The sequence below is a fragment of the Pristis pectinata genome, chromosome 3 (genome assembly GCF_009764475.1).
Source record: "Pristis pectinata isolate sPriPec2 chromosome 3, sPriPec2.1.pri, whole genome shotgun sequence".
Lineage (NCBI taxonomy): Eukaryota > Metazoa > Chordata > Chondrichthyes > Rhinopristiformes > Pristidae > Pristis > Pristis pectinata.
Window position 1 is genome coordinate 45,406,019 of NC_067407.1, and position 14,921 is coordinate 45,420,939.

At 39.4% G+C, this 14,921-nt stretch overlaps 1 protein-coding gene across 1 annotated transcript in view; it reads right to left on the reverse strand.

Moving 5' to 3' along the window:
- The window catches only part of hmcn1 (hemicentin 1), a 361,968-nt gene that overhangs the window by 20,066 nt on the left and 326,981 nt on the right, over positions 1–14,921 (reverse strand). Inside the window, 10 exon segments of the mRNA XM_052011513.1 lie at positions 1,754–1,891; positions 2,469–2,618; positions 3,393–3,563; positions 5,174–5,344; positions 6,344–6,514; positions 6,984–7,154; positions 9,105–9,275; positions 10,222–10,392; positions 11,872–12,141; positions 14,050–14,131. Of these exon segments, the coding sequence (XP_051867473.1) occupies positions 1,754–1,891; positions 2,469–2,618; positions 3,393–3,563; positions 5,174–5,344; positions 6,344–6,514; positions 6,984–7,154; positions 9,105–9,275; positions 10,222–10,392; positions 11,872–12,141; positions 14,050–14,131 (1,666 nt within the window).

A 14,921-nucleotide genomic window follows, 5' to 3' on the forward strand; every position in this document is an offset into this window, starting at 1 on the left:
AGGTTTAGTCATGGTTTTTCAGCATTGTCGGTGCTTTGCTGGACAAATCCTACAAATGTAGTAACGTGTGATGAAGTAAGTTAAAGAAAACTTAATATGATGGATATTTGTAGGTGTCAAAACTTCTTGGTATAATACTGTGCAAAACCTAAGGCAAGGCCAGTCAGATATGGACCCTTTTCATTTTATTTGTGACCCAAAGAGGTCTTTAGAACTGTGAACTGTTTAGGTTGAATGGATACAGAGAGAATGTCTCCACTTGTGGGGAAGAATATAGTCACCAAGAATTCCAATAAGGAATTCAGAAGAAACTTTTCTAGAGAAAGAGTGGTAAGAATGTGGAACCCACTATACAAGGAGCAGTTGAGGTGAGAAGTACAGCTGCATCTAAGGGAAGCTGGAGAGAGAGAGGAATGAAAGGTTACAATGTCAGAGGTAACTGAAGCTCAAGTCTAGTATAAATGTTGGGATTGACTGGTTGGGTGGAATGGCCTGTTTCTGGACCAAATATCTTGTGTCATCCCCTGAAGGGGAGCTGCTGTTCAAGGCAAATTCAAGGGTGAATTGTTCTAAAAGGACACCTACACAAAAATAGAGTGGGTCCAAAATGCCATGGGTTTCTCTTGGTCACACTTTTTCTAGCAGTTTCTGCTAGGAGCTCGTCAGTACTGACTTGGAAAGCCTGTTGTGGAATTTAAAGGTCCACATAAATGACATACAGCAAAACGTCCCTCTAAGGCTACAAGGTGCAAATATCTTAATCCTTGAAAATCAAAGTTTGGCAATGGTTATAGGTCAGATTGCCAATGAGAATCTAGTTTTGGGAAATGTGACTAAGAAACTCCACTTAATCTGGCTCCATATTAAATTTGAAACAGAAATTCATTTTGGCCATGTTTGAGCTTAGAATTGTAATGATATGTATTTGGTCTAGTGACAAAGTTAGGTTTATTTCATTACCTTAGATTTTCCATTGGAGAATATTTGATTTCTGTTGTGGGTTATTATTCCATTATACAATATGCTCATCATTTTTTTCTGTACCATATTAATTCAGTCATTAAAATGAATTGTCTATCAAAGTAATTCAGGAAGGAATTTAACAAGTACTACAGCATTAAAAGAACTATACTGGATATTAAACTTTTTAGTTGTAGCAATCTGAAATGTCCCCAAAAGGTACCCATTAATTTAAAGCATGCTTGTTGGTCAGCACAATGCAGTTTCCCATACATTATTACAGACTCATTACCCCCTTATTACTTTAATAACAAGATCAAATGTTTAGAGTATGATAAGCTCTCCTAGTTAAGAAAATACTGTGCTTAAGTATAGCTATAGAATATTGTTATCAGCAAATAAGATCAAATGAGAGGTTAATTTTTAACAAAGCTGTTCACACACTTCAATTAATTTAAAATAAATCTTTTACACCTTCATAACAGCAAAGGAATTTCCTGCAAACAACATCAAAAACTTTTATGATTTCAAAACATACGTGTTTAATTTAAAAATGTCTTCACCTAACATTGATGTCAACATTTAAAGGGATAGACAACTATTCTGCACTGACCAGGCTGTATGTTAAAGAGAAAACAGTTAGGGAGAGTGCACCCTGCAGTGAAAATGCTCATTTTCCAAATTCATGAGAGAATTATTTCTGAAACAACAATCATGAACTTACCAGATAAGATTATTAATCTCCTCTTCCAACTTTATGCACAATGAAAAAATTATCAAAATATCAACTAACCAGTGGCAAACTCAACTTGTGTCTCCCGCCTGAAAACTCCTTTTGTTAGAGCGTATCCATTAAATGCTTCCCCAATTTCCTTTGCGGTTGTCCAATAAATGGGATTTAGGATTGAAATGAGCTTCCTCATGGCGGGGCCTAAAAATACAGTAGAATGTGTAACACAGAACAGGGTATTACAAGATCCTAATAACTATACTGTACATACCATAATTCTCCTTGCACACACTGAATGTGTGTTTCCCAGAGTTAAGAACATTTTGACCCATCTCACGTTTTTAATAGCAATTTATCAGTAAGAACGCACTTCAAGCATTAGGGGTGTTTGTAAAGGAAGGGTCACAATCCTGCTGCTCATGAGAGAATCAGAAAGTGAGAGGTGGTGTTGTTCACCGCCATGTCAAAATACATTATTAAGTAACAAGGGTGTTACTGTTGCATGGTGTTACTGAAACAAAGGCAACAAGACTGTTAAATTGCTAGGTAATATCCCCTTTCCCTCCCATGTCATCTCTTCTAGTCTCTTTATTCAATTTCTTCCTTCTATTTTCAAAGATTTACTTCTGTCACTTTGTTTTATTTGGAAGTGAATGTCAATTGACTGATTTCAAACTCAGCTTCTGAACATGAAGCCCACTGAACAGCCCAGACCCTTCAGTTACGTTCAAATCAAAAGAAGTTCCATTGACGAATCAAACAAACACCAGTCACTTACCAATGCTTCTTGGCACATTGGAAATTTGTGCTTGTATATTTCGTGTCCCAGTTTCTGAACTGTCAAAGATGGTGGCATTTAGTAAGGCAACACCAAATTCCACATTATTAATATTGCCTATAACACTTCCTCTGGCGTGCTGAGGACCACCTGAAGGGAAGGAACACAATTACTGCATGTTACCTGCACATGAAAACAAAATCTTAGGCACAGATTAAAATCTGTTAATTGCACAATTAATCAAACTTGTGAAGGTTGATGAGCACCAACTCTCCACCAGAAATTCGGAGGATTACATCAGAAAATACATTGCACAATAATATTATTTGGTTTAATTAATCTTTGTAATTTTCAGAATTTATGTTGGACTTAATCATACAAAGAATATTCGCTCCAATTTTAAAATAAAACCTCTCACTTTAACCAAGCCTTTGGTCACATGTCCTAATGGCTCCTCTTGGACCCATTTTCAAGTTGTATTTGACATTCATTCCCGTGCAAACTCGGGCTTTTTTTTAAACCATGTTAAAGGTGCTATTTAAATACAACAGCCCTCTTTAAACCCATCTCACAAATGGAACAGCAGGTGGAGGAGAGAAAGAAAATGACTGGGTGAAGAACTACTTTTGGTCAGGACTGGTTGGCAATGTGGGTCAAAGACATTTTTACAAAATTTATTTAACATTCAGGGTAAAGCCAAGAGCATTCATTTTCAGTAAATGCCTCTGTTGTAGAAATGAAAGCACAGGAGAAGGCCATTTACCCTGAACTAATTTCAACAACAATGCTAAGATTACGTTTACTGACATCATCAGTTTTAATGATAAAGAAACCCCAACCTCAGTGGCCTTTGTTAACTTATGAAGACTGCAGCAACTTCAAAGCTGTACTATCTTTGACCATTCAATGAAACAGCTTACACACCTGGACAAGGTTGAACTTTACACCTGGAGACCTGTGAACCATCTCCTGGGCATGAGCGGCCTCCATTCAACGGCACTGGATTGTCACACAGACGGAGTCTCCTCTGTTCTCCACCTCCACACGTTGCTGAACAATCATCCCATGCTTGCCAAGGACCCCAGTTTCCATCCACTATAGAAGAAGTAAATAAGATAATTAGAAATGGTGATTATTAGCATTTTTTTGGTGATTATTGCTATAACAAGGGGTTGTTAGTCCAACGGCAATAACTCCACATATGATGCACACCCAAGCAGTTTTTGATTATAGCTCCATTACAGTGAGTGAAGCAGTCAGCATAATCAAAGACCCCACCCACCCGGGTCATCCTCTCTCCTCTCTTCTTTCATCAGGTAGAAGATACAGGAGCCTGAGGGCACGTACCACCAGACTTAAGGACAACTTCTACCCCACTGTGATAAGACTATTGAACGGTTCCCTTATATGATGAGATGGACTAGGACCTCACGATCTACCTTGTTGTGACCTTGCACCTTATTGCACTGCACTTTCTCTGTAGCTGTGACACTTTGTACTGTTATTGTTTTCACCTGTACTACATCAATGCACTCTGTACTAACCCAATGTAACTGCACTGTGTAAATGAATTGACCTGTATGATCAGTATGCAAGACAAGTTTTTCACTGTACTCGGTACAAGTGACAATAATAAACCAATACCAAACTTGCACTAAATGAGAATGGAAATAATATGACTTAGCATCTGTGTTTTACAACTCTACAAATACGTCTGAAAGCACCCTCGTGTCTCGGAACAAAGTGAATCTTGAACAGCCAGTACCTGCTCACCAGTCCCTGCCAAGGGCTGCATTACATTTGACCCTGGAGTTGACTCTGAAGCCACTGGATACTTCGTTCTACCTTGCGAGTTGGGAAGATGAACTCCCTAGCATGTAGTAGCTGTATGAAGCCCATATATTGAGGGGTTTTATTTCATAATAGGGATATTCAGCAAGCAATAGCTTGATCTGATTACTGATCCATATTGTTGTCCAGTAAGGCTAATGTGAAAGCAGCTCCATAAAGAGCAGGGGAGTAAACTTCTCTAACAAAAGCCCCTCCTGGTGTTACCTCTTTTTTTAAGGACAGTAGAAATTTGCAGAACAAAAAACGGAGTGTGATATACTCGTTATTTTGGATAAACCTCTTATGAAATTTCCCTCAAGTAGCTGTAGCACGTGTTTCAACACAAGAACAACACATTGTGAAAAAAACAAAGGAAATCCTCATCCAGACACCACCTATCGCTTTGATCATACCTAAAGAGGTTGTAACTTTCATGATTACTGTGGTATCAGTTCTGATGCTGCACCTTGTGCCATACATGTATGCATCTCATCCTACTTTGCTTAAATCTGCACAATATTAGCACAACGCTTCTCTCCTGAAAGAAAATAAGTAAAACTGCAGATGCTGAAAATCGAAAAAACACCCAGAAAATGCTGGAGATACTCAGCAGATTGGATGGTATCTGTGGAAGGAAAAATGGGGTTCATGTTTCAGGTCTGAGGAAAAAGAGAGGTGCCAGCTGGCCAGGCTATACGAGTAGAGAGGGAAAAACTGCACCAAAATCACAGATCAATGACAGGCAGAACTGGCTGGTTCTGATACAGACAGAAAGAGCGAGTTACCCGAGGTTGGAGTTTGATATATGCAACTGAAACTAATTTGTTTTCTTCTTTTCTCAGCTATAAATACTAATGTAAAATTAGCCAGCTAACCTGGGCAAATATCAGTGCTACACCGGTGAATCTGCGTGTCAGCACCAGCACAAGCCCTTCCACCACTCGCTGGCCTGGGATTGTCACAGGTACGATAGCGTCGCATTTGGCCTCCATTGCACGTGCGACTGCAGGTTCCCCAACTGCTCCATGGACCCCAGTTCCCATGTACTGCAGAAGGAAACATTATTAGCATTATTAAACAATGATGTGACTTGTGAATAGGACAAGCAAGAGCCCTGCTGAGCATCCAGGACCACTGACAATCTAACCAATTTCTTATTGTTTTCAGCCTTCAGGAACATCCAATATTTTTGGCATGTTGTCCACACATTTTATCAATGCTTCTGTATAAACTTCCATGAATATACTATATTTGAGATAAGATTTTGAAATCATTATCTGTGGGGGAAAAAAGTCAACACATCCAGAAGTGGGAAGATGACAAATGTTGGAATGGTCCTTTGGGCAAAGGTTGTGAAGATGATGTGGTGAGGAACATACATTCAGCCCTCTTTCATTTGTACTTATCTTATAATGTTGCAAGTGGGGTGTAAAATAACTGAGTTTTGGACTTCGTTACTGCTCAGATGAGGCTACTTACAAAGTGTATGAGGTGTCAGTAAAATCCATGATTCAGTCAATCCAGTTAAAGATAGAAACAGTGCAATTGAGAGTTGTTTAACTAGCCTTTATCTAGTTGTGCATGTATGAATACGCAGTGTCATATAACTTGGTTCCAATAAATACAGCATTATAATATCTAAATATTACATTTCATTTCAATTATTTTGAGGTCAGAAGACATTTAACAAATATGCAAACCATCTTCAGGCTGAAGAAACTTCGAACCACAGGAATCCTTAGAAGGAAGATTTTCTATTTGCCTAATTTCACCTCAGAAGGACACAACACATTTTCCTAAATTCAGCATTCAATTGCAGGTTGGTAATAACAGAAGATTCCCAAAAATTCTGCTAGATTATTATTATAGATGTGGAATGTCTCAACAATGCAGTAATAGATTGGACAGTGGTAATGTGAAAATCTCATCATATCTTTTTGACCAAAAGAAAAACTGCAAATGAAAATTAGCATCTGAAGAACAATAAGGCCTACTAGCATACTGACTGTAACAGTTCAGCTAATGTTATCAATCATCATACTCACTTGGACAAGGGTCACTATTGCAGAAGTCCATTTGTACATCACTGCCTTCACAGTAGCGGCCTCCATACTGTGGTGTAGGGTCTGAACACATCCTGGCCCTTTGGCGAGTGCCTCCTCCACATGACACACTACAAGCACTCCAGCTGATCCAAGGTGTCCATTTCCCATCCACTAAAACAGTGAGATACCAGAAGCAACAGATAAAGTTTGTTGGCCTGCAACGGAATCCTCATCAATTCTGGCAGCCAATGGGGCTTACTGACATGTCAAACAGGTTGGAGTGGGAATGACCCAGGTTATATACAGGGGATAATGATCAATTTCAAATGTTTCCTAATGCAGGATCAGTTTGCTTATGATTGAAACTTGGTAAGCATTTGAAAAATATTTGTACAATGCCTTCATGTTGTTTCAAAGCCATTGGTCATTTGTGTAGTTGTGCGCACTGTTGCTATGTAGGGATGGTAACTAGCACTTAATCTGTTGGTCTGGTTCTGGTAGTGCCAGCTGAGAGATTAAACTTTCATCAGAACACTTACTAAATGCAGAGACCCAATTCCATCCCAGAGGCTAAAAATACTTCTTGCTCTCTTGTTTGAACAGCAGAGCCTCTTATGCTCATTATTTGCTACTTGCTTACCTGGACACATTCTGTTCTTACAAACGCGTGTCTGTGCATCTTGCCCTTCACAGTGTGCTCCATCAAATGATGGAGGAGGATTGTTGCAGAGTCTTAATCTCGTCTGAGTCCCCTTCCCACAAGTCTCACTGCATGGACTCCATGGCAACCAGGAACCCCAGCCACCAACCACTGGAGAGAGATTAATAAAAAGGAGCATGATATTTCAGTCCATAAAAGTACAAAATTAGGAGATCTTATCTAGAAAAATAGTCCTTGTTAGAACTGGATAAATGTGTGCTGTTATTGTGAAAAAAAAAACCCAAACCTTTAATACCAATAAACCAATACCAATATTATTTCCATTTATTTGACTAGGAAGGAGGCCATTTGGCCCATTGGGTATGCTGGCTTTCAAAGCATTCCTATCAGTCACATTTCCCTGTGACCCACTCTCTATTACAGGCCCATCAACTCTCCTTGATTCTCTCGCCACCCCACCTATGCTAGAGGGTAATTTACTGTAGCCAACTAAACTATCCATACAACTTTGGGATGTGGGAGGAAACCTATGCAGTCATGTGAAAAATCCACTCAGGCAGCATCCAAAGTAAGGATCAAACCCAGTCTGGGAGAGCCATGTATCAGCAGCTCTATCTGCTTCAACTCTGTGCCGCAACGTGTTACAAGGAAGCTGCTCAAAGATTGGGAAGGACTTCAGGATGGTTTGGCAAAAATAATGTAAATTTTTTAAAAACAGAGCAGTATAGGGCTACGAATGAATGACTGAACATGAATCAGATTTTTTTTTCTCCTTCATACCTATCTTGTGGAACTGACTACACTAGACTGGAAAAATGTTGCATAATGCAAAGGAGAGAAAATTGAATCAATATGTCAACCATTTCATCCCTGCCAACCCAAATCATCCATAATGGACAGGAATTGAGTGATCAGTTGTTATAGGAATACTTATTCTAAAGTAATGTGTTTAGCATTTTTCATTGGTTTACAAACATAAGATGTGATGACACAAATTGTACTGAAATGTAACAATGTGATCCCAAGACCTAAGCTGCACTCTGCAACTGGGTACATGCACAGCCCAGGACAGGAGAGTCCTTTTCACCTTCAACTTCCTAAATTACCAGAGATTCCCAGTGAAATCCAGTGTTCCCAGATATTCCATCTAATCTACTCAACTTGATCGAAGCTCAAAGTTTGTTGGGTGGGGTGAGCATTTTGTTAGCAAGATGTCCCTTCTAAAGGGATATAGAGAGAAATAAAACGCTGGTCACTTTGGGAAGCTTGGCAACTGTATTCACCCTCTTCCCAAGGTGACATCCAGCACCCCTCTACCTCTACTCTCACATTGCAAAATTACAGAGACCATTGTACTCTCAAATGCAATGGCACATCATTCCTGTCCAATGGACTTAATTGGCTCTGAAGCATTTGGTTTTGAACCACAATAAGGATCAAAACTCACATTATGGTATAATGGTCTGAATATTTTGGAAACTGTGCTAATAATTTAGATAGAATTATGTAGATAAAACATTTTGTAACATTTCAGAATACCATATTTAATCCTATATAACTTCTTATTGGATGACTGAAGCTTACCTCAATACTAATATCTTTTAGACGTGGCAATGAAAGAAAGAGGTCACACTACTGGAGAAAAAAGGTGTGCTTAAAAATATTCAAACACAATAAAAGGTTACAGTGTAAAAAAAAATCCTTGGCTCAATTAACCAAAGATCAATGCATCATCTGAAATTTTCAAACGAGGAGCATAGTGTGGTTCATGGCTTCTGTTAGAAAAGGAGTCCTAAACCAAGAATGGTCCATTCTTTTCATTCGTGGAAAGCAGATGGTTCACCAGCTCACTTCAGAGAGCTGATAAAGTGTGGGGTTGGAGTCACAATAGCCAGACCAGAGAAGGATGGCAGATCTCCTTCCCTGAGGGAACCAGAAATTTTTATTAATACTAGTCCTTTCAAACCACATTTAATTATTTAACTAGTTTTAAATTCCCTGGGATAATGAGACCATAGGTATGAACACAGTATTCTCCAGAGGTCCTGGTGGAAGAAACAAGTGAATGTAAAATGGAACTTTTGGATCTATCTGGTTCACCTGGACATGGCTGGATGTTGCACATGATGGCCTCCACTGCCTTGCCTTCGCATCGTCTCCCCCCGAACTGCATCGATGGATTACTGCAACTCCTGGTCCTTGTCCTGTTCCCCTGGCCACAAGTACGAGAACACTCTTCCCATTGGCCCCACTCTGACCAACTGCCATCCACTAAAGGCAGAAATATTCATCAATACCAAATCTTTTAGTATTTATGATTAAATTGTTGCTTAATCAATATTTCATCAAAAAAAATCCATAAAATACTCATCCTACTAAGAATGTTTACAAGAGATCATGTCCTGGAATTATTTTGAAGTATAAATGATAAATTTAAAAGTTAAAGTTAATTTCCTGACTCTGACCTGTTGCTGCTCGTACCCGACTCTCATTGAAATACGATTCTACAGCTCCTGCTCCCCCTCTGACATGTTTGGGAAATTGGCCACAAGACAATTATTCCCTGGAGTCCTTGAACCATAGGAATTGCAAAAGATTTCGAGAAATCCACAAGATCTGTAACTGGACTTTTACGTTTTCCCATTGCACATGGATAAACATTTTACCTTTGTAAGTATTGTTTCCTTTAGTCATTATTTGCAGGTTTAATAATCCAGGGAGTGGGTCGGGGGCACAGAGGCAGCCAGAGGATGGGTTGATATTTGCAGATCATAACCTATTCATTAACCTTCTGGAATCTCTGAGTGAATTAACTGGGATATTATTTCAGCAATGTCCATCCTTTTATTGCCCATAGTACACATCACACCTTTTCCAACATGTATAACTGGACTGTCTCACTAGATTTCTTTTGCACCCGAGCCTTCGTCTACTCCACTGTCTTCTGGAACTTGGGATCAAAATATCTTGGTAGTATGTCAACCTTGCAATGTAATTAAAAAGCACTAATCTGCATGTTGCAGTTCATATTTATGCAGGGCCTTCATGTAAATGAATATATTTTATTTTATGGTAAAACTTTAATAAGTATTAACAGGGAAATTATTTGTTTATTTTCATTTCTGTTTCCAATATAGAAAGAAAAGGAATACAAGCATTAACTTTAATTGAAATCATAAACTATTATGTAACATTATGTTGTGAAATTGAAACATACCTGGACAAGGTTTGGACTGACATTCCCGTGTTTCTGAATCAGCGCCCTGGCAATGCCGTCCTCCATTTGCAGGCACTGGATTGTTACAAAGTCGCAGCCGTTTCCGCACTCCCTGTCCACAGGTCACACTGCACGGTCCCCACTTCAACCACTCAGAAAACCCACCATGAACTGTAGGAGAGAATTCAACAGGAATTCAAATAGTCATTACTTCACTTTGCTCTTCTATGGCCTTTCCTGTATCATACAATACAACCAAATGTAGAAACTATCATAAGTGTTCGTCATGCTTTCAGCTCAGAGGACTAATGCTTTATTTCTGATAAATGTCTAATTCATGGTCTTTGAGAGGATCAGAGAGAGAAAACTGAACTGTGTTGTAATTTAAAATGGTCTTTGACCTGAAATGTTAGCTCTGTTTCTCTTCCCACAGACGTGGCCTGACCTGCTGAGAATTTCCAGCATTTTCTGCCTTTATATTGTAATTTTGTTTCTCCTATCTTCCTTGCTTTCCAACATGTTCAGGGATTAAGTCTGCAAAGGTGCTGTCAGCCCCATTGACAAAATAACCATTCTTCACACCTTTGTCTACACGGTGGTTTGGTGAAGAGGTAGCTTGCAAATAATTGTAACTTGTCATAACATTCTGTCCTTAATGCAGTAAAATGCTCCAAGGCTCTTCACAAGCAGAATTTGACACTGAGTCAGAATTAGATTTATTGTCACTGTCTTATAATGATGTGAAATTTGTTGTTTTGTGGCAGTAGTACAGTGCAAAGACATTAAAAAAACTATAAATTACAAAATAAATAAATAGTGCAAAAAAAAAAGGAACATTGAGTAGTGTTCATGGGTTCATGGAGTGTCAAGAAATCTGATGATGGGGGGGAAGAAGCTGCCTCTGAATCGTTGACTGTGAGCCATTTACGGAGACATAGCAGCAGGTGGCCAAAAGCATGGCCAATGTGGTAGGTTTTAATAAGTCTTGATGGGGAGAAGAGAGTAGGTAAACAGGTTTGGGGACATAATTGCAGAGTTCAGCACCATGGCAATGGGGATGATCAATTGACATTAAAATCTGGGATTATTTCATGTTCCCCTTTAACCTTGAAAATAGCATTCTAAACAAGGACCAATAATCAAGGCCACTGTTCCCTATGTACTAATCTCAACTAATTATGAAGGACATGTGAATAATAAATAGGACATATTTTACAGTCACTTTTTCCATACAAGTTAGACAGTAGAGCAATAAGGTAGGCGATGAGGGTTAAAGGGTGCTTTTTAATTTCCCTGCATTCAAAACCCAGGTAATGCCATCCTCCATTTGCAGGCACGAGCTTATAACAAAGTTGCAGCTATTTCTGCACCCCTAGTAAAACTACACAGTCCCCACTTCTGCCACTCAGAAAACTCTCCTTGTGCTACACGAGACAAGTCCACAGTAATTCAATAGTAGTCCCTGGTAAATGATCATCTTCACCTGCTCATCAGGGCAGAGAATTGAAGACCCGACTAAGATGATGGAGTAGGTTAACGTTTTTGACATCCGTGTTTTTCTGCTCCATAGCCCTGCAATAGTAACACCCTCGACCATTCCAAGAGCATTTAACTGTAGTAGTAAAAGGATTCAAGAGGTTCTGTCCAAACCTTGTACTGTCACGGTGACTTTGACAAGCACCGAACCTAACAGGTTCCTGGCCACACACTCATATTCTGATGTGTCCTCCTTCTGCACTGCTGCAAGCCGCAGCGAGTTGTTGGATAAGATTGTGATCCTGTCATTTCCTGCCAGTGGCCGTCCTTGCCGGGACCATTCGACAGTCGGAAGTGGCTCTCCTCCTGCTTGACAGTTCAACATCACTGTGCTTCCAGCATCAGTAATGGTATCCATGGGTTCAACCGTGAACACTGGGGAACCTGAAGGAAAAAATGGACAACTGATAGGAACAAAATAAAAGAACCCTCACTCATGCATTTTGTTAAATTGAGTAATCTCTGGGAAGGGGCTAGGCTTCTACTGCAGGGTACAATCAATTGAAAAATTGTCTAGAGTGATGAGTTAATATCAATACCATATCCACACAAGCACATACACCATGGGGCAGATCATGTGTTAGAATGGCCTGTGCCTCACATTCATCTCCTACACTAGCCTTTAATGGCCTTTGAGTGGTACTGGGCTGAAATCCTCCTTGCTAGGGCTGCCCCATGAAGCAGAGCGGTCTGTGATTGGTGACGACCTCTGGTACCCCAAGCTGCCTGAAGCTTGAGCTGTCAAAGGCCTTTTCAACTATTTGTCAGTGTCTCTAATAATCAGAGGCATGTAAAAAGTCAGCATGGGCGAGTCGAGCATGTTTCCATACCGTACAGCTCTATGACTCAAACTTAAAATTATGCATTAACATAGTGAATTAATATTGTTTTAATAATGCTTTAAAGAGAAAGACAAACTCTAGCCTCTTTCATCCAGGTCAGCCACTCGATTATAAAGAATGGGACCAATCTCATCGTGTATCTGACCCTCAGCTCAGCGAGGGGAAGTGCCCAGTCTCATGGTGCAGCAAGAACTTATGTGCACCGGCCTCTCATCTCACACATGTTCATGACCGGAAGTCAGTAAAGTGCTGACCACTTCTGAATCGTTGGCTAAGAGCAAATATGTTTCAGCTCCATTTGTACTGAAATAAATACTTGTACACAATACTTCAGCAAAAATCCACGCACCATGGAGCCTATTGAATAAATATATCCACAGCATCTTGTGCCTGTAACTTGAGCAGGGCAGCTGCCCTAGTACAGAGTCAAAATTCATGCTGAATCAGAAGACACCCTCCCAGATCAACAGAGAGAAGAAACTAATAGGAGCAATTTACCCTCATCTGGACAGGGACTGCCTGTCCTGCTCTGCCCCTTAACTAAGGAACAGCTGTTCATGCACTCAATGGAGTGTGGAGAAGCTGGTCACCTTCCAGCACAGTAAGAGCAGAGAAACAGTGCAATGAAGAACAAAACAAGAGTAGAATGCACATAAAATGAATAAACTAAAAGTATAATTAGAATCTAAGCCACCAACATGAACACAAATCAGACAATTAACAGAGGTAACTACTCATCCTTTGATTTACTGTGAGTTTTATATGCTAATAGTAACATGTAAAACTTTCCTATGTGCACATTTTATTTACAGAACCTTTCTGATGTTGTCAACTTTTTGTCACACTTTTCCATCAGTCAGATTCCTATAACCACATTTGTAATGCTAATTGACTTGCCAGTCTGGAAATATGGCCTTTAAACACTGAACGGCATTGTACTGCATATTGATTTACTGTAAGAGTAGAACCAGAAATAATGGATGAATTGAGAAATTTGAGCTTTTTTTTCAGTACACAGGGATATTAGGGGCTTGATGGTAATCCACAGTATGCTCTGGGCATTCTGTAATAGTGCTGAGTAAAAGCTCCAGTATTATTTGGAAACCAAAAAATTTGCAAAAAAATTTTCTGTTGGATACACAAAATTATTTGCACAAATATAAAACAATATGGAAGGAACGGCAATGAAGGTGAAACTTAAAGTTTTTGGTCATATTTTAAATAATGGAAGGATATCTTAAATCCAAATGGATTAATCTTGGCCTGAATGAGATGCATCCTCTGTGCCTCAGTGATTTAAAACTGTAAAGTGTTCCTAAATGAAATGATATGGACTTCCATTTGCAACAACAATTTGTTTTGATGGGCATAAAATTCAGTTTCCTTAATAGTTATTATGAACATTTTAATGTATGAGTTAATGTAAGTGATTTCAATAATACAGACTTACTCTGCAAAGTCAGGGTTACACTCCGCTCAATCACACCAGCATCATTCGTAGCAATGCACTTATAGTCTCCTGCATCTTCATTCTAGAAAAGAAAAAGATTAAAACCCAAGGGGAGCTCAAATTTACAAACAAATTCAGGCCACATGCATTCATTTTTCTTATGCAAGGACTGTGTGGATAATCTATCTGGAGAGCAGAGGATAATTAAATTATTTAATGTGTGCCAATTAACTTAGTTATTTCCTGGCTAAACAAAAACTCTAGGGCAAACATGGTCTCGAAGAACATGTTCCTTCTATGTTTGCTTTCAAATAATTATCATTGTTTTATATTTTAAAACTATAAAATGTAATCCCTTGATGGAAATCTATCATTTCCCATCTCCATCACTGTGAATCTACTGATGGGAAAATTGGAACTTAAATCAATGTCGGTAAAGACTATTCTGTGGTCAGCCAACTATGAACGAAAACATGCTATATTATATATCCTGAATATGTTGCCATGTTATGTTTTCCAGGGTTTCCAATAGTCTCATATTGATCAGCACAGTGGCACAGTTGGTAGAGCTGCTGCCTCACAGCTCCAGTGATCTGGTTTCAATCCTGACCTCTGGTGCTGCCGATGTGGAGTTTGCATATTCTCCATTGGCCACATAGGCTTCTTCTGGATGGTCCAGTTTCCTCCCATATCCCAAAGACACGTGAGTTGGTAGCTTAATTGGCCACTGTAAATTGTACCTGGTGTGCAGTGGTAGTGGCGAAATCTGAGGGGGAGTTGATGGGAGAATAAAGTTGAATTAGTGTGTGGATGCTTGAAGGTCGGCATGGACCTGGTGGGCCGAAAGGCCTGTTTTTATGCTGCATGTGACT